General features: G+C 43.6%; 1 protein-coding gene across 2 annotated transcripts in view; it reads left to right on the forward strand.

Annotated features, from left to right (window-relative positions):
* Nucleotides 1–19,504, forward strand: part of pard3ba (par-3 family cell polarity regulator beta a) — a 143,734-nt gene that overhangs the window by 32,141 nt on the left and 92,089 nt on the right. For both annotated transcript variants that reach the window (XM_078243477.1, XM_078243478.1), the window contains exons 4-8: nucleotides 7,548–7,654; nucleotides 12,082–12,164; nucleotides 16,376–16,462; nucleotides 16,684–16,809; nucleotides 17,818–18,290. In XM_078243477.1, the coding sequence (XP_078099603.1) occupies nucleotides 7,548–7,654; nucleotides 12,082–12,164; nucleotides 16,376–16,462; nucleotides 16,684–16,809; nucleotides 17,818–18,290 (876 nt within the window). The remainder of the gene's footprint in view (nucleotides 1–7,547; nucleotides 7,655–12,081; nucleotides 12,165–16,375; nucleotides 16,463–16,683; nucleotides 16,810–17,817; nucleotides 18,291–19,504) is intronic.

Consider the following 19,504-nt stretch of genomic DNA (forward strand, 5'->3'; position numbering starts at 1 on the left):
GCAGTGTTCTCTCCTGCCGTCCTCACGTAACGTTCTTTACTTAGTTTTTTTCTTGTTTTCACATGTTGCTCAGACTAGAGCCACAAATGTAGCGATTCAGGGTACTTTTTAAGACTTAACTAAGTGCCACTCCTCACGTCTGTCCTACCACTGCTTTATATTTTGTTAAGGGGAAGTCTATTAAGGTATTTAATTGTCCAACATGACATTAATAAGAGCCGCGCTGCTCCCTTATTTTGTCTTTGTCACGTCTTTATTCTTCCTATACTGACAACAGTTTCCCACTGAGCACCATTAAGGTGATGGATATACTCTGATTCTGCTTCTGACAGAGTAAATATCTTGATAAATTGACGTGTAACTCATTATGTTGTTGACATTTCATAGTATGACCACCAAGCCTATCTACGGCTAATATGCACGTAGTGAGTGTGTGACCCTCGTAACCACACTCACACTTATTCTTAAGTTGATTAAGAAGAAGATCTCCTGTTGGAGACTTCACGTCACGTATATGTATACACTTGAAATAATGTAGTGCTGTACAGCCAATTGCGTCTCTCTGGAATGCAGTTTATGAAGTAGTCCAGTGATAAATAGTGTTTTTATCTCTGTTGTCTACATACATATGTACAAGTCCTGCAGGGAAATAATTTTCTTGTGAAGTCAGAGGTTAGGGTTAGCGGAAAAAAAATGAAATAAAAAAGACAAAAACACTTGTAAGCGGTTTAGTGAGTTGATCAAGGTCGCTTCCATAAGGCAGGTACTAAAAGGTAAGTGAGAATGACACTTTGACAAACAGTGTATGTGCACATGATGATTTAAAAATACTGCTTCTAAATGAGCAAGGAATGGCAGTTTTACTTTATTTTTTGCAGTCAGGAAATAAAGTGAACAAGTTACTGGGTCATGGTGCATCTCCAGTGGGAAACATCATCACAAGACTAGTCAGTCAGAAGCCTAAGGGAGCCTCTGGGGAACTAGCTGCTCTGTCTGCGCTACAGTCTGTTCAGGCTATAGATACATTTTACTGTAAACAATCTAGAGCAGGATTTTTTGGTCTGCACGTGTCATTCTTTTCTATTTCAGTGCCTTGTTTTTATTAATTCTTAAATGACAAGTGAAGGTAAAGGACAAAATAAAGGATTAAGTGAGCCTGGATGGGTCTGTCTCATCACTGGGCCACCCAGTCACCCCTTTCATTTTCCTCACTCCATCTGTTGGCTATAGAAAAACAGTGAGACTCCACCAAACGCACACATACACACACCTGCCCTTTGCCATCCCTCTCCCTCTGCCGCATTTGCCCTCTGCCCCATTATCTGGCCCCTCTCCACTCCAGCCAGTCATTTCTTGCCTACTCTACTATTCAGCTTCAGCCACCTGCCATCCAGCTCACCAGACAGCCCTCTAGAACCTGACCCATCAACCCCCACTTGATACCTTCTCCATCCCCACCCTCTCCTCTGTCTCTGCATGGCTTCCAGCTCTAACTAGATTAGCATTGTAGCCTATTAGCATGCCCAGGGTCCAGCCGAGCGTGAATGGACTAATTCCAGCCCCCCATCCTGTCTTCAACCCAGTGGGACCCCTTCCTGCCTCCACCCCCCCAACCTGCTCTGCATCCCTGTTGAACCCTGACTAACTTAGTTATGAGGTGACCCTGTGACGCCCCTCATATAGAGCTAGACTCAATGCAATAAGGCAGCTTTTGTCATACAGACATACACACACACACACACACACACACACACACACACACACACACACACACACACACACTTGACAAAAGAACCCAGCATGCAAGTTAAGCAACCCAGAACCGGTCACCCATCTACTGCTGGGAAGGTCTCAGGCGAGTGTGTGTCTGTGTGTGTTTGCTGTCCCTATTGATGTAACAAGATTGGTTATTTACTAGGTGTTACATCACATCTAGTATGCGGACCATCAGTTTTGTATTGGCTATTCTATAAGCCTCTAAATAATAATAATAAAGAGTTAAACAAGATTAGATAAAAGCAATACAGGCTGTCATGTACAGTATGTAAACACTTTAACTGGGTCATCGTAGTCAAATTAAAGTCAACATTAGAGTAAACATAACATGATAGCTGTATTACTGCGGCACTATCAGAACTCCATTCTGCTCATGTGCCAAAAGAAAGCCCTAGTTAACTATATGCAGTGAGGCTTCGGGATCATAAGATGTGCCACATAGGCGACAACATCCTGCCTGACCATAACCTATTTATCGACAAATCATGTAAACTGGGGTAACTGGGTGGAAAAAATTGGGTCACTCCAAACCATGTGAATGCTTTAATCACACTATCACCTTAATCTGATTACTCTCAATAATCTGGTTATAGTGTGCATGTAATCGCACTGAGTGGTGGTGGACAGGAGAAGACGTAATTCAGTAATCAGTCGGGCTTCAACGTGTTTGTGTGTCAGGTTAGACTGCTTGTTTGAACAGGGTGATTGGACACTGCCCCAGTGGGATGATTAGACCTGCATTGATCTGCTGCTACACGGACACTCACACACACACACACACACACACACACACACACACACACACACACACACTTCTAGGAAGAGAGTCCTTATCGCATCATCCCATGAGCAGCCTCAGCCGGGCTGCTTTATCGATTGGGAGAAAAACAAGAGCACCCTAGCCTGTGGCATGAAAACACACAGACAAATATAAATACACACAGAAGCACAGTCATAGTTTGTGATGAATGTACGTGTAGTACACACATACACACCATACACGCATGCTTGCACACGCAAACTCAAAGACAAACAAAAGCACACACTATGTAGCCAAGCACACATACACACACAGAGTCAAACTCAGCCAAAAAACAAAACATGATGTATGCTTGTTTTCATCCTTCCCCGGCCGTGAACTAGCACTGCAGAACTTTCACAGAACTGATAACAAGAGGAAATTCTTAAAATAAACTTTATTGTTCCCAGAATTGCATAAGCAGCCTAGTTAGGCAGCGAGCTGCAGATGGAGAGTCAGAGGCAGATAAACACAAAACTGGCAATGTTCACAAGGCGTCTTCAGGGTCTCTCCAATTACACAAGTCTCAACGGAAAGATAAGGGAGGAACATAACTTGGGTGTGTTTCGTGTGTTACCATTTGTTTCTCCGGCCTTGAAGTGGTCACTGAGATGAGTTTGATGGGTGAAGTGTATTTAAAGTTGCAGGGTACCTTGTGGTTGTGGCTGTACAGTTGGCATCAAATTAGCAAACCTAAAATACACCCTAAGTTATAGTGCTTCCACCTCCTCTCCACCCTTTAGGCAGGCGACTGCATGTTAAAGTCAGAAACTCTGTCTGTGATCTTAAAATAAACGGAAATTCTGTTCACAATGCACACCGGGCATGAATAATGTTCCGCTTCGGAGCGCTACAGATGCCACAACTGCTTCTTTAAGACCAAGTCTCTCTCCATAACTTCCACAGATTTCATTTGTATCATTTGATCAAAGGCTAAACCTGCTTTATATAAAAAAGGCTACATTCTATATAGGTATTAACCCACGCTAAAGTCACCTTTGATTAGTATCGGCTCTGAGCCAATCTTGTTTGTAACCGACCGAACAGTGGCTGACCTGTGAGAGTTAAAACGGTCACTCTCATCAATATCCCCGACCCTCTGTGACACCGCTTGACCCTCCAGAAGTCAACGCAGGTCAGAGTTCAAAGCCAGTGACCCTGAGGTTCCTTCACATGGCCGGGCTCTGGGGGCTCTAAGTGGTGGGAGGATTGGTGGAGGCGGATTTGACTCCACTGGATTAATGGAGAAGGATTTATGGGCCCGACCGCCGGGTAATGAACCCTGACTGTGACCATGAAGCAGCCTTGGACACTTCACAAAGTTGCATCATTGACATTGCCGTAAAGTATGCATGCTGTCATAACTTGAGGTGCTGTAGCCTTATTTGTAGAGCTCATATCCAAAGTCCATTATAGCCATTTTGGAAATCTTCTTACAATCCATCATTCAGTATCTTCAAAATCTTTAGCAGGTGCTAATGTTTAGTCCAGCTGGCCATGCACCAGTGAAGGTATTTTGGTACTTAATGTACCTATTGTCCTTGCAGTTTGAGTTAATGTTGTGCATTCCATCACAGTGTAAGAGTAGATGTCAACTTTTTCCCATATTCCTTCAGTATTATCTTAGCAGACCGGCTCAAAGCAAATGTGCTTTGTGCGAGGGTGTATGTGTTTTAAAACCTGATACATGCTTGCTGTTCGGTGTTGTGTGTGTATTTTTATCTGCATTCCCATAGATGTATTTTACAGGGGGGTACAGCAGGGAGAGCAAAGAACCATCCATTTAGTTTTACTGCGTTCTATACATGGCCCTTCTAATCTTGTAAACTGTTGTTGTTGTGTTGGTCTGGAAAATGTAAAGAAGTAGAAATACTGTAGTGCTTTGTGAGGCTGCATTGTTTGAAAAGACGCATTAGTTAACAGATATACGATGTTGAACTTAAAAAGCTTAGAAAGTTCTCCCATAAAGCCCATAGCATCCTAAGAGATGATTCAAACTAAAGACTCATTTAATAACATTGCAAAGTGTCTTCAGTATTTGACCTATTTTAGATACACACAAGATGAATAGATAATCAGATGGAGAAATCAGAAGCCATTGATATGCTGGAGCACTGTCTGATGTGTTTTATGTCTTTGTCTGATTCCTTTTGATGGCAGCACTGAGAAGATACCTTTATTTCCCAGATATTTCTGTGTTAAATCAAAGGACGTTTCAATATTGCAAATCATGTTGTTCCCTCTGTAGTTTCTGCATAACAAGTCTGCTTTTTTGAATCCGATTAGACCACGTTCTGTTGATTTCCTCAGTAATGCAAGACACCAGGAACTGGAAGCTTGAGGAGAACTAGAAGAAGACTTGAGCCCTAATTAAAGCTACATTGTGTAAGAATTTCTCCCATCTAGCGGTGAAATTGTATATGACAACCAACTGAATATTACTTTCTAGCCCCTTCCAAGAAGTACGACTTTGTCCTTGAGTGTTCCTTCCAGTGTAACAATAGTTTTACGTTATTTTGGTACCATTTCATTGCTTACATCAGCTATCAGGTTCCCAAACATATGCAAGCTAATGTTAGTAAAGTATCAGTGCTATCGTTATTCTGTATATTGCACAAGATTAATAGTGTAAGGCAATGTTAACAGCGTAGGAGAGAAGCAACGGAGGTTTGTGTTTTTAATATATTTCTCTGAGCAGTATGAACAAAGTCAATGAAACCGAAATTAGCTCTTAGTATCTCCATCGTTTACACGAAGCTGTTCTAGCTGTAGCTCGTCTGTGTTACAACTCCATTGCGTGAGTTTTGTGCCAGGGAAATCACAACACATATGATTACGTTTATGTTACAAGGTAGAGAATCCTTTTTCATCATTGACGCGAGGAAAAGTATCCTAGACGTCGTTCTAGCGTTAAGCACAACCATGCTATAGTTAGCCAAGCAACTATAAAACTTTGAATTTACACAAATAGGCAGAATTACCTTTTGAGAAGAAAGCAGGCAACTTCGGCGTCCCTTTTTAAAATCCTTGCTCCTTATGAGCTCTTTCCATCTTGGAAAAGCCACTCCAATATTAACTTTGGTCTTGTTGCTTTGCCTGTCGCGTTGTCGTTTTAATTCTCTTTTTAACTGCCTTGGCGACTCTGTAATCTTCTCCCCCTCCCTGGCGTTCGTCACGGTGCCACTGAGTGTAAAAGCGCGAAAGGCGGAGGTATGTCCCTCTTTGGCTAATGTATTTTAACAATGGAGGCGCAACGTGGCAGCCGTCATTCGAGCGACTCGCTCATATGTATTCTGAATGATTCTGAATGGCAGATTCTACGCGTACGAGAATGCTTTGATTAGTTGGTGGAAGTAATTAGACATGAATGAGCACATATCTGTGAAAGAACAAAGAGGTTTTTTGCTAAGAATCAACTCCAAAAATTACACAATGGAGCTTTAAAAGAAGCCAACCTTTTTGAAGCTTTTTGTGCTTTTCAACACCTTTGAATTAGTAGAAGTATAGAGAGAGTGTGAAACACAGGCATATGGAGGGTGAGACTGGGACTTGCAACTAGTCCAGCAGAGAATAACTGGTAATGTATGCTAATTAATACAGATTAGGAGTTAGACAAACCTGATCACAACGGGGAGATTGTTTGAGCCATAAAGGATATTTGAACATGTGTCTGGAGTGGTTGGAATGATCATTTTTCATCTGTCTACAATCACAAACCATGCATGCACGCACGCACACACACACGCACACGCACACACACACACACACACACACACACACACACACACACACACACACACACACACACACACACACACACACACACACTGAGACCCCTGCCTGCTCCTTCTTCCCTACTTGTTCTCCTCTGCTCTCTCTATTCTGACCACGTTAGACCAGGACCCTGTCACTGACCCTCCAAAGAGAGATTGATTACAGGAAAGAAAAGAATTTTGTTTGCCTTCCCTTTTCTCCGTGTCTTAGTTTTCCAGCTTTTCTCCCTCCCTCCCTCCCTCCCTCCTAGATGTCACTATCTCTCGGCTAGCTCCTTCCCTTTTTGTTTATCACACACTCTCCCCTGTCTTTATTTTCTCCTCCGTCGAGTTAGATTTGAAAAACAGCCTGCTACGAGTTTTACATCCGCAAATAACAGTCCGCTCCCTTTGGGGTGGATATTAGATTGGTATTCTAAATTAGATTCTTTTGAAATGTTTTTATTGTGGATTCAGACCTGACCCTGTTACCTCTCCCAGCTCATTTGGGCTGCAGCGAAGGGTTGTGGCAAGTGTGTGTGGTTGGGTATATGTGTGTGTTTGGGGGCATGTAGGCAACAGCTGGTCATATGAATATGTGCAGTGTGGGAGCTTGGGCGTATTGCTGAAAGGGTTGGGTGATTGTTGGTCCACTCCTAAGGGTTTATGATTCATCTTGAAATGAATTACCGCCCTTATCTACTGTATACACGTGTTTAACATACAGGGACCGATTTGTTTGAATTAGATGTTATTTTCTAAACTCTTCTTTATCATTTTCTGTGTCCATTTTCTTCAGAATTCCCATTAGCCAACAGACACACTAAATGTTCCTTTTTGAGTGCTTTTGGTGTCAACTGGTTTTGGAGAGCTCAGAGAGCCTCAGGGGTTTGTCTAACCCTCGGATTCTCCCTGATGCTCATTTTAAAAAGATGCCGGGACCAGCTGCTCAGGTGTGAAAGTTGCCAAAAAGCAAAAGAAAACTTGTGTTTCCTTCCTCTCTCACCTCCTTCCCTCTTTTCTGTGCACCTACTCTGATTATCCTCATGCGTTTGGAGTTTGACAAAATCAATTATGATTTGACAACAACTTTGCAACAGTTAAATAATTGTTAATTAAACAAATAAAACACATTACAGTGTCATGCAAGTGACAAGACTGAACTCCTGCATTCACTCTTTCTGTGTCCCTTAACTGTATCTGTATCTGTGTCCACCCAGGCACACCTCTGTTGGTGAGGAGCAGCAGTGATTCAGCCTTGGCCCTGTCCCATGAGATGAGAGCCACGCCCCCACCTGATGACCACAGCAACAGGTCTTCTGAAGCGGTAAGCATAATGTCACAGTGGCCTTACTTAGTTTACAGGAGTAGAAAAAAAGCTGTTTTAGAGACTACGGTTTGGTAATAATAATAACTTTTATTTGCATTGCCTTTTTCAAAACCAAGTTACAAAGTGCTGACTAGTTCCTAGCCAGCTAAAGATGCTAATAATGTAAGTCAGCCTGGTAGATCAATTCATATTTGAGATTTCTTCCTTGTCCACTGGACAAGACGTTCAAATTCCAGCGGCTGAACTCCTGCTGTTCAACCTAGTTGTTCAAAAGGTGAAACATGTTCTAACTGAAACAGTTCCATTTTTGGAAAGATATGACAAATGTCAAACAACAGTAATTAAATAACAGAGCGATGAACATTATTCATTTCCCATTATTTCTCTGGTGTGTGTCATTCTCTCATTGAAGACAGAGAAAATATTCCTCTTAAGGTCCTGCTCCAAGCCCCAGGCTGCACTTTGAAAGGGTCGGCTTTTCAAGTGCCCTCCTCTGTTTTTGTCCAATCAGACCGCCATTAAGGAGGACTCGGTGTGCTGCCCTTTTGTTGTCCCTCTGTGTGGGAGTGTGTGTGTGGTGGGCAGGACAGAGGCTGTGTGAGGTCACAGTGGTACACGTGTGTGCGTGTGCGCGAGAGCGGGAACTCAGGTAGAGAGAGAGTCCTGTTGTTTACCCCCGCTGCCTTCGACACAGCGGTGACTAAGCAGAACCCAGGCATCATCAGGCGCCGAGTAAACACAATGACAAAGCCCATATTTCAGGCCTGATACTCCTCAAACAGACCAGAGTGAGCGGGCCCATTATAGATGATTTAAAATAGCTGTTAACTTCACAATGTTTCTAAGGCATTTCTGCTTTATTATATGGCGAATAAAGAAGAGACAATGCATATGAGTTTAATTTTTAAAAGCTCCTGAGACCAATTATCACAATGTTTAACATATAATAAAGAGGTCACAAGAGATCATTTTCCACAATGTTAATTAAGTTAATTAAAAATGGTTCCCAGTCACACAGAGGAGAACAAAGAAGATGTGTTGCCTTGTAGAGTGTGAGGGTCAGAGCGTGTTTTTATGTGTGTGTGAAAGGCTCGGAGGCCGTCACAGCTCTTGGGCATATTGAGCCCTGGGCCTGATGGACTTCCATAGATCAATACGCTATCACTTCATCCACTGTACCGCTCCTCTGCATTCCCCCCTTATCTCCACACACTCGCTTACTTAAACACACACACTTCTGTCCCTTCTTGTCTTCAAGGAGGTATTGAAAGCTAGATAAAGTGTTGTTAAGGCTGATACAGTGATAAATATGCGCCCTGCCCGTTTAATTGATTTTACTGCCTGCTATGGTGGAGGCCAAGGTTGGCCCACTTCTCTCCGTCTTTGATTCACATTTAGTCTACGCAGTAACTGATTTTAGTCTTCATCAGAGTAGCTAATAAAACTGGCAAAAGGCTGAGCGACGCTAAACATGCAGTCGGCCCTTTTAAGTGATTTGGACTTCCTGCCATGTTTGAAGCTAATAAAGGAGACGTTTTAATGTTAGGTGCTAACAGCAGTACCTAATGAATTTTTTGACTCTTTCCTCCATCTTTTCCTAATGCTTGTTATGTTCCTTCATGCGCTCTTTCTCTCCTGCTCCCTCACTCCGCCTCCCACATTTTGGCTGATTTTCAACACCTCGAGGTGCAGTGATGCAATACCTGTTAACACAGCAGAAAAGTCGGACTTTAATATGTTACACTCTGTCCGGTGGTGATGTTTCCTTCTGCCGTGATGTAAAAAGCTGACACCTGAGCTAGCTAAACTAAGTTCTGTATGTCTGTACAGTGTGTGTTTGTCATGTTGGCAGCCGGGTGTGTGTGTGTGTGTGTGTGTGTGTGTGTGTGTGTGTCTTTCCGTCCCTTGAGGATTGTAAGGTTGTGTTTTCTCAGAGAACGCAGGTGAAAGAATGTGACCATGGCAGCCAGTTGATGTGATGGATATGATGAAGGTCAAGGAGCACTTGCTAGCATACTGAAGCTGTGATCCTGCAGTGCATATACATACAAACACTCTTTCTTTACACAAACGCTATTTCTCAACCGCCTGACGTGTAGCAGACGGCTACAGCACCCAGAGGAAATGCACAAAAGAAACACACCTCATTACTCATCCGTCTGAAAACACACACTAACCCTCTCGCACACCTCATCTCTCACATGTCTGCTGCACACCGCCCCGTCACTCACACAGCACACAAAACATAAAACAAAAAAAAACATAGATGGCAGTGTGCAACAATAACAGAGCAGACAACCTGTTAGTTGTGCACAGACGGGTTTCCAGACAGGTTTCACAAATTATTTGAGCTTTCATCCCGGGACCACGAAGCCTGCCACATTGAATATATAAAACAAAATGTACACGTGCTAACTTCCGCTACAAAACTGCAGTTGAGACATTTGAAACCGTTTAAATGTCTCATATTTGAACTGTTGTAGCTTAGGTTAAATCACTGAAATAAGTCAAAGTAGCAGCTAAAGTGAAAGTGGTGATAGCAGTGTAAGTGTAAGCCCAAAGAGTCAGCACTGAACAGTGTTAAAAATGTTGTTTTTTACATATAGTGTAAGTGTTAAAAGGAGTATAAAGTGTCAGCTAAAAGAAGTTATTGTCAGTTCAAGTGGGAGTTCAAGAAGTTGAAGCTCCAGCTGATATGGGAGCACAGATGGGGGTCAGTGTCAGTTGAAGCAGCAGCAGTAGTCACACTAGTAGAGCTGGCTATTGTTATGGTGTTCTTTAACACTACAGCTGATACACTACCTGAATTTTAGCACATTCCATTCCATTGTGAAATAGAGTGAATGAAAGCATCCATGATGATTATTAATACTACTAATAATAATTATCATAAAGAGAAGTAAAAGTGTAGCACAGTAATAACTAATCCCATCTATACAATGCTACAAATGTGATTAACTGTATGTGATTACTCTAAGGTTTAAGGTTTTACCGACGTACTCAGCACTGTTGTTGCTTCTTTGTGCGTTGATAATACGAGCAGCGAGCGGGGCGAGCTCATTGGCTGAGAAACAGCAGGGTGCCCAAAGATGGAAGCTGCTGTTTTTATGTCTAGAAAAACAGAAGCGCTCTCAATCAGGGATTAGATTCAGACTGGGCATTAAGGCGTGATCCCTTAATTTCATAATGCATTAAAAACGGCAGCTTTGTGTATGCGTGGGTGTGCATTCCAACATGCCATATCTTATAATATGTTATACAGTTGTAGTGAAGCAAACATACAAGGTTTTTTTTTTAATGTTATTGTACCACATGAGTGTACTGTAGTAGCTCAGTTACAAGGGGCAGTTCTTGTAAACCTGGATGTGCAAGTGTGTTTTTGATGAGTGTATACGTGTTCACCTGCCAACCTTGTGTTCCTAAAGGCTATGTGCTAGAAACTTACTCTGTGATGAGCATGTGTGTATGTGCTGAAGGAGGAGAAGCCTGTCCGTGGTAGCTAATGGCGTTGCGGGAAGATGCACAGCAACAAAGGAGCCTCAAGCTCGTCTTTCTGTCCCCCCCGCACACACATGCGCTCTATTGTGTGCTCACAGTGCCCAGATAAGTGGGTCACTATCTGTACAGGCAGTATATCAGCCTGTGTGTGTGTGTGTGTGTGTGTGTGTGTGTGTGTGTGTTAATAAATACACCATTTTTATGTTTTCAGCTCTGCAGAGTCGATATGTGTAGGTAATGTTTGCAGGAAATGTATGCATGGGGCTGTGTTATTAAGCATTAAGTATTTACTCGGTGTGTGACAGAGGGTCCACCGGGGAGTTGGGTGTGGCGGGGGAGTTGCTAAGGAGCGGGCTGGTGGGCGGGAGCTTTTTAGCCATCAGTACTGGTGACACAATGAAAGTGACAAGGCAGAAGGACCTAATTGCACCCCTCTTGTCTTTAACGATTTGGGGCAATTTCTCTCTCCCACTCCTCGAGCGTGTTTGAGCGTCTTGCAACAGTTTGACGCCGTCGTTCCTTCTTCCCACATTTCTCCCACCCCTCTTGCTTTTTATTCGTTTGCCCCGGGGTTGTTGATTTTGTCGACTTCAAAATAGAGCCTTGCCTGACACAGGGCAGGGATGGAGGCAGGGGAAGGGAGGGAGGTAGAGATAGACAGTTAGAAATATACATAGAGCGAAGCAAGGACAGTGGCGCAGGGTAGGGAGCTCAGCGTCCGGCGGTCGTTCTCTCTTCGCTGTCTGCAGAGGTGATTGATGGCGGCGTTAGATTGTTTTGCTAATTGGCGACGGGCCACCTCGTATTATCCGGCTGGCTACTATTTGTTTAGTGTGTGTCTGTAAATGGAAACACTCCTAATTTGTCACTGTAGCTGATATCATGTTGACTGAATGGGTCTGTTTGTGTGTGTTTTTTCTTAACAGGAAATCAACAATGTACTGAAAGGAGCGTTGGACCGACTGCGCACCAACGACCCACCTGCTAAGATGAGCTTAGTTAACTTCAGGTAAGAGTGTGTGTGCGCAGGTGTGTTTCCGTTTGTTTATGGACGTCCTAGTGGCAGCAGACAGATCATACTGTAGCTCAGTACGGTTAAGTGTTGGAGACTGGGATTAATACTCCAGTCTTTGTTTGACAGCAAGACACTGACTGGATTAAACAGTCGTGTGTGTGTGTGTGTGTGTGTGTGTGTGTGTGTGTGTGTGTGTGTGTGTGTGTGTGTGTGTGTGTGTGTGTGTGTGTGTGTGTGTGTGTGTGTGTGTGTGTGTGTGTGTGGAGGGTGGAGGGTGGAGGGTGGAGGGTGGTCTCTTATCTGTATGTGGTGGAGAAGAGGTGAGTTTTGAACAGGAGTTGTTTTCGTCGTAAGTCGTTTCACACTTACTGTGAAAGTGTTCTGCGTGACGATAAGGTAACGTAACTTGTATGGCAGATTTCATACACAGGGTTGAACGTGCTTTGCCGTAACGTACAGTAGAGAGTAAAACAACAGAATCAAAAAAAGTGTCTAAAAGGGTTTCTGAAAGGTGTAAATACAACCCCAAATTCCGTTTAAAGCAGTTGCGAACAGTTCTGTTTTTGGACTAGATGAGGCAAGGTTAGGGACATTAACATGTTAAGTAGTAGGGCTGCACCTAATGATTTTTCTTACTGATGAATATGTAGCTTTTTCTTTTGGTTAATCAAACTCTGTCAGTCCCACTGGGACGCCGGCGTTCCGCCCACTGCTTGAGTGAGGCTGACATGTGAACCAATTCGTATATCTCACTGTCAGTCTACATTACTAATTATATACATTGTGAACAAAATGAGATATAATGTTTGGTTGTAACCCCTTCCCTGCGTGTAATGTTGTGGCGACCCCCAGCAACGTTTGCATAACAAACATCAAGTTTAGTTACTTTGTCCCGCTCTCCTGAAGTAGGGGAAGGGGCTGTAAAGAATTCCTTATTGCGATAATATTCGTCTTAATTATTGGTTATGATACTGTTGTAATTATTTGACATCCAGTGAGTTGACCTTTGACCCCCCCCCCATATGACGATATCCAATATCGTAATATCGAAGACGATATCTAGTCTCATATCACGATATCGATATAATATTGATATATTGTCCAGCTCTAATTTAAATGGCTGTATACAGTAAAATGCAGCCATTTAAACCATCAGCAGCTTAACATAATTGCTTAATGCTCAAGTTGTTTGCCAACAACCGCTCAATTAATCAGCGAATCACTTCAGCACTAGTAAAGAGTGTTCTATTCCATCTCCCTGACGTAATTTATTTGACATATGAGCTCACAAAAGAGCAGAGTGCTTCCGGTTGTGTCAACAGCATCAACGTTGCTGCAGCAGCGCTACTGGCTGACCTGTTCAAGCTCGACTCACTTGTCAAGTGTGTGCACGTGTGCGTACAGGTGAATGAGTGTACTGTACGTGGGTGAGCACAGACATCTCACAATGGCAACTTCGCCCTTTGTTTTTGGGCACGTCACCCGCGGACCTCTGGCATGATGGGAGTTTTATCTTCATGTCTCCAGGCCGTCACTCACGCAGTATCTGCAGCATGGCGACGATGAACCCCGCCATCACAACCCTTCACCCCATCTCGCCCAAACAAGCCCGTGACAAAAGTAAAAGATAAGCTCGCAGCATCGTCTGCAGCCGAGTGATTTTCCAATTCAAACGTTTTTTTCTTTTGATAATAACTCACGGGCGCACTGGAGAAGACTTGGCTGCAGTGACAGATGGTGATTTTTCTGCATTTTACAGTGCATTGGTGTCTTGACAGCACTGTGATACAATGGAGGCGCGGCTCTCACAGATACTATGCCATGGTAACAGATGGTTGGCGGTTGAAGAAGCCACGGTGAACGAGCGAGGGCACATTCTCAGCGAGTCCCGGCCGCGGGTTTGTTAGGCACTCGGCCTCAGTTGATGCAGAGGAAGTCAACCCAGAATGGGAGCTCCATCTGTCTCACTCCTCGTTGTTCTTTTCATCCGTCCCACTGTCCCTCGCCACTCTCTCTTTCTCCCCCCAGTGGAATGACTGTGTTTGTGTTTGTGTCAGCGGGATGGTAAGATGGGTGAGCGGAGCTATTCTGCATATTAGAGTGCGGCGCTAACAAGCTACGGCTGGCTCTGATGAGCTTGTTTGTGCCGCTGTTTGTTTTTTATGAATGTAAATGGGCTGAAACTGTGTGTGTGTGTGTGTGTGTGTGTGTGTGTACTCCTGTTTGTACCTGTGCGTGTATATTCGGCCCTGGTCTGATTGTTAACCATCACTGAAAGTAAACTCAAACAGCATGTGTGAGTGTGTGCATTTCATGGCACATGTGTAATTCAGATGTAACTGTGTTCTCTAATAGATGTAAATTATATGCATGTGTGTATCTGTGAATTCAATTTAGGGGAATGTGACTGATGGTGTTTGTGAGCATGCAATAGATGTAACAATAAGAATGCAAATTGGATGTGTGCGCGTGGATGTGTGTGTACAGTACGTGTGTAACCGTGGCAGAGGTTACCGAGAGCGGGGTGACAGTGACAGAGGAGTGTGTTATAATGATCCCAGCAAGTCCTTGTGCTTGTGTATGTGTCAGAAGCACATACACCTTGAACTTCACTCCTTTTCTTCTCATACTTGTTTTTTTTTTATACTCGCAGCAGACACGTCATCACTCCTTTTTTTTTCTTTTGCATTGTAGCTTTGTGAAAGCTATGCGGGAAACTTTAGGGAAAACAATACCTTCATGTTCTCAGCCTCCACCTGAGATCACTCCTTTTGGAGCGTTCTTCATTACCTTCTCACACATCGTGCAGAGGCTGCAGATGTCTTATTGTAGATGAGGTCTGAAAATGCGAGAATGAGGACATAGGAGGACTTTTTCTCGACTTGTCTCAGGACGATGCGTCTGGTTCTGATGCAAAGCACAGCGTGCACAGGTTCTGCTCAACTACAACAGTGCAACAACTTAGTGCATTATGTGTTGTAAAGTAATGATCTTTGGGTTGGGTGAAAATATCTTTATAAAGTGGCACTTTGCACTTCTTATTGTAGAAATGTTTGTAGAAATGAGTGTTTTTCATCAAGGCAAAATGAAGCAGACATGTTTTACTTACTGTGCAATCAAAAAATGACCATTTTCATACTTCTTTTACTTCCATTTAACTCAAGCTCTTATTGCTCATAAGATGGACATTATATTACATTTAGTTGATAGCTTTGGACCATAAGGACTTTCAATTTCCCCTCAGGAGCAATTTGGGTTTCAGTGTCTTGCTCAAGGACACCATTCAATCAGTGTTTAAACATTCCTGCATCTTCTTTCCAAACATATCAGTAATGTTGAGCTAAATAATAAGTCTTCCAAAAACAAAGGTCATCAGTTTAGCTTTGTGTATCATTGTTGTTCTCTAAGTAAAAATGTCACTGGACTGTATAGCTGTACACAGAGGAAATAACGATGAGGCTGACTTAGAATTTGCGTTGGACAAAAATGATGCTAGAGTACACGTTTGAGATTTACATTTTTGGATGCTAAAAACTGCAAATATGACTCAAAGAACATTATTCCACTTAAAAAGTAGAATTGTTTTCCTTCATCTCCTGTGATCTTCCTCTACCATGCTTCCAATTATGCAGGTCCCCTCTCTTAGCCATCTGGTATCAAAAGCAGCCCTCTTCCTCTTTATCCTTAGTAGCATTGTCCTTGTTTATGTGCTTGTAAAAGCCACATTTCAGGGCTCTGGAGATTATTAGAGACACTAATTCTGTTTCATCTCTATCGGTTCCTCTATCTGCCTTTCTCTTTTATCTCCTGATCTATTCCTTTGTCCACTAGACTAGATTGGGTGGTTCAGAAGCAGGTAGATAAAGGCTGAAGCAGCCACCTGCGTCCCAAGCACCCACCTACCCTACCGCACACACACACACACACACACACACACACACACACACACACACACACACACACACTCACACAGGCAGACATGTTTTTTTCTGATGTTTGGCAGAACTACCTGTAAGGTCATTTGTGTCCCTATCCGTGTAGCCCGGAGCAAAATGCAAATTTATTTTGAAGAGCTCGCACATAGAAAGGTTTGGAGTGTGCGTGCAGCTGTGTATGACTGCATCAGTGTTTTTATGATTGCATGCAATACATTATGTACATCCTAACTTTCAATATCTTTCAAAATGTGTGTGTGTTGTTGACAGCACCTTGACGAGGCCAGTGGAGTTTCCAGGCGACTGGGGACCCCTGGGTATCCATGTGATCCCCTACTGCTCCTCTCTCAGTGGACGGTAAACACACACACACACACACACACACACACATGGATGCACCCATATTGTGCAAATACACACTCTTCTCCCACCACATCCTCCTGTAATCAATCAAACATTTATAAGGAAAGGCAGATGGCAATGTTGACTCATAGAAATGCATAAGCTTTGGCATGCAATCATATATTTGTTTGCCTCCATGGATTTATGTTCACTCTACACTGTGTGTGTGTTGCAAGGACCCTGGGCCTGCACATTAAAAGCATCGAGGAAAACAGCCGCTCCAAGAGAGAGAATATCTTCCAGCAGGATGAGTGTATCGTAAAAATCAATGGCACACCACTCCATGACAAGACCTTTGCGGAGTAAGTATGCTGGGATGTCATCACCAACACTGAACTCGGAGCAATGGCGGCCAATGGCAGCTACAAATGTGAAGCCTGCTACCTGAATGTTTTGTACATTCATCTTAATCATTTGCTACTAACCAAAGAATGAGTTGTGATAAAAGATGTTAGCCCAAGGGCTCTAGCAATCCAGATTTTACCTACCTTGACCCAAAAGGGAACTAGCTATCCAAACCAACTCTAGAAACGAAGTGTCTGTATTTCTACATGCATGATTAGGAGCTAAAAAAAAAAAGCCGCACAAAAGTAACATTTTCTCTCTGTGTGTGTGTGTGTGTGTGTGCGTACGCGCCTCGTGCAGTGTGCGCGTCTGTGTGTGTACATACCTCACCCACCACTCAGTTTGCTCCCTTTTATCAGCCAAAGACAAATCCTTCTCATTCTCTGCCTTTCCTATCTCACCACCACATCTACTCTCACAAAAGATTGTATGTGTATGTTTCTCTTTCTTTCCCCTATTATCTTCCTCTTTCCAGCACACACGCACCTACAATCTCCCGTCCCCATTCTTTCTCTATTGTAGCGGTCCAATCTGTGGTGGAGCTGAATAGGTCCATTTAACTACATCCCATTGTGTTGTCTGTGATGTGTGAATGTTGTGCTGATAGTAGTCCATTAAAACTGCGATAGGAGCCTGCTGTCGGGGTCTTCTCCATCTGACAGGGGCCACAGTGTCCCAAACCAGCTGGAAGAGTCACTCCATGCTGGATCCAAATTGAAATACAGCTCCATTAACGATGCACAAGCCTCATTCACCCTCCTCGTTCTCTGATTTCCAATTGTCTTGTGTTCTCCTTCTGTGTTCTGCTTGACTGCTTTTGCTGTTTTACAGTTTCGTAGTGTTCCACAAGGCAAATTGGCTCACTGGTCATCTTATAATTTGACTTGAAGTCAGATGTCCTCATCTGCGATTTCACTATGACATAAAATAACAAATATAGCTCAGTTTTCCTTTCCTTTTCCTAGGTCACAGGAAGTGTTCCGCCGGGCCATGACCACATCCGCTGTGCGTCTAGAGGTCCTTCCCCAGGCCAACAAGCCGCACTACGAGAAGAGCCTGATAGGGCAGCTTTTCACTAGCGACGGCAAAGACTCTTCTGCAAAAGCAAAGAGTCCGATGGTGGCCCGCGCTAAAATCAACTCCCAACCAGAACCCCAAAAAGATACCAAACTGAACACCAAACTAGAAGTAAGGCGACCGGACACGCGTGCCAAGACCCCAGAGCCAGCTGCGGTAAACCCATCACCAGCGGAGCTTCAGCGTGTGCACGGCTCCCTGGAGAGAGTCTCTCCCACACCTCCAGCCAGGGCGGCGAGCTCCTCCCCAACTCCCAGGCCCCGAAGCCAGAGCCCCCTGGCCAGTAGAAGCCCTGCTCCTGGCATGGCCAGCCTTTCCAGCAAAAAGGGCGGCAAGAAGATCAAAATTGACCTGAAGAAAGGTAAATGTGCAGTCGGTTACCATTTCATTTTCTCTTATACTCATCATGACTACTCCTTAACGGGACGACTGCATTACAAACTGTGGGTGTGGACATTCATTTTAATTTGATTATGAGTTTCTAAGTAACAACACAACAATAATCTTTGTGTAAGAGAAGTTAAGTTTTGTTTATTTGTAGTGGCAGCTTTCTCTTATTCCTTTGTTGTCCCCCCCCCCCTTTCGCTAACGACTGTTGTCAAGAAGATAATGCGGGGTCGTTTTAAGGACATTCATGCTTATTTATAGTTATCTTCCAGGTGTGTTTTTCTGATGTAATGTGATGCTGATTTGGAAGTCCTGGATGTTAATGTTTATTCAGATAAAGAAATAGTTCCATATAAAACTCTGGACCACTGAAATCAGTTTAGTCTGTAACTTTCAATCGTAAAGATTATTTTTTTTTATCTTGCATACATACTGTTTAGTTGTTTTGCTTTTAGATTTTAACCTAGACTGAATCAGTCTGTCTTCCCAGCTGCCTTATCTGTTATCCCTCTAAAACACATCAGTGCTGGAGCACTGATGTGTTGATAGCATTGGAATAGGTTTGTACGACTGTGAATGGGCTCTGTTCTTGCAACCTGTAGTGTTATGGGGCATTGAAAGGATATCTGTAATTGGGCTGCATGCACACACTTGCTACAGGTACCCAGAGAAAGGCAAGGAGATATCCAGATGAAAGGATAAAAGAAATTGGGCTCCACACTCTCCAGCTCCAGCTCAAAGCTTTATACAGCCGTGAGGCTGTTTTATTGTTGGTTTCTTTCTCTTCCCAGCACCTTTTTATCCTCCCCATTTTCTTCTCCTTTTCCATCCAACCCTGTCTCGTTCTATCCCTTTCACCTGATGCAAGATCAGAGGAGCAGGACATATTATGGGGTTTCTAACACCCTCTCCCTAGGCAACAGGCTCTTTCTCTCCGTGATTGACAGGCGGTGAGGTTTAGGTGCGCTAATGTAGGGCAGGCAGAGGCTTAGCTTGGAGACCAGATAGCATCGCTCACCGCCTTTAGTATGCCACGCCGGCTTTGCTTTCCCTGCACACACACACACACACACACACACACACACACACACACACACACACACACACACCACCCACATACACACACCCAGAGCGTGGCACATTTCACTCATGGCTTGGGGCTTGCGAGGCCGTGAAAAAGGGAGAGGG

Source organism: Sander vitreus, chromosome 24 (assembly GCF_031162955.1).
Source record: "Sander vitreus isolate 19-12246 chromosome 24, sanVit1, whole genome shotgun sequence".
Lineage (NCBI taxonomy): Eukaryota > Metazoa > Chordata > Actinopteri > Perciformes > Percidae > Sander > Sander vitreus.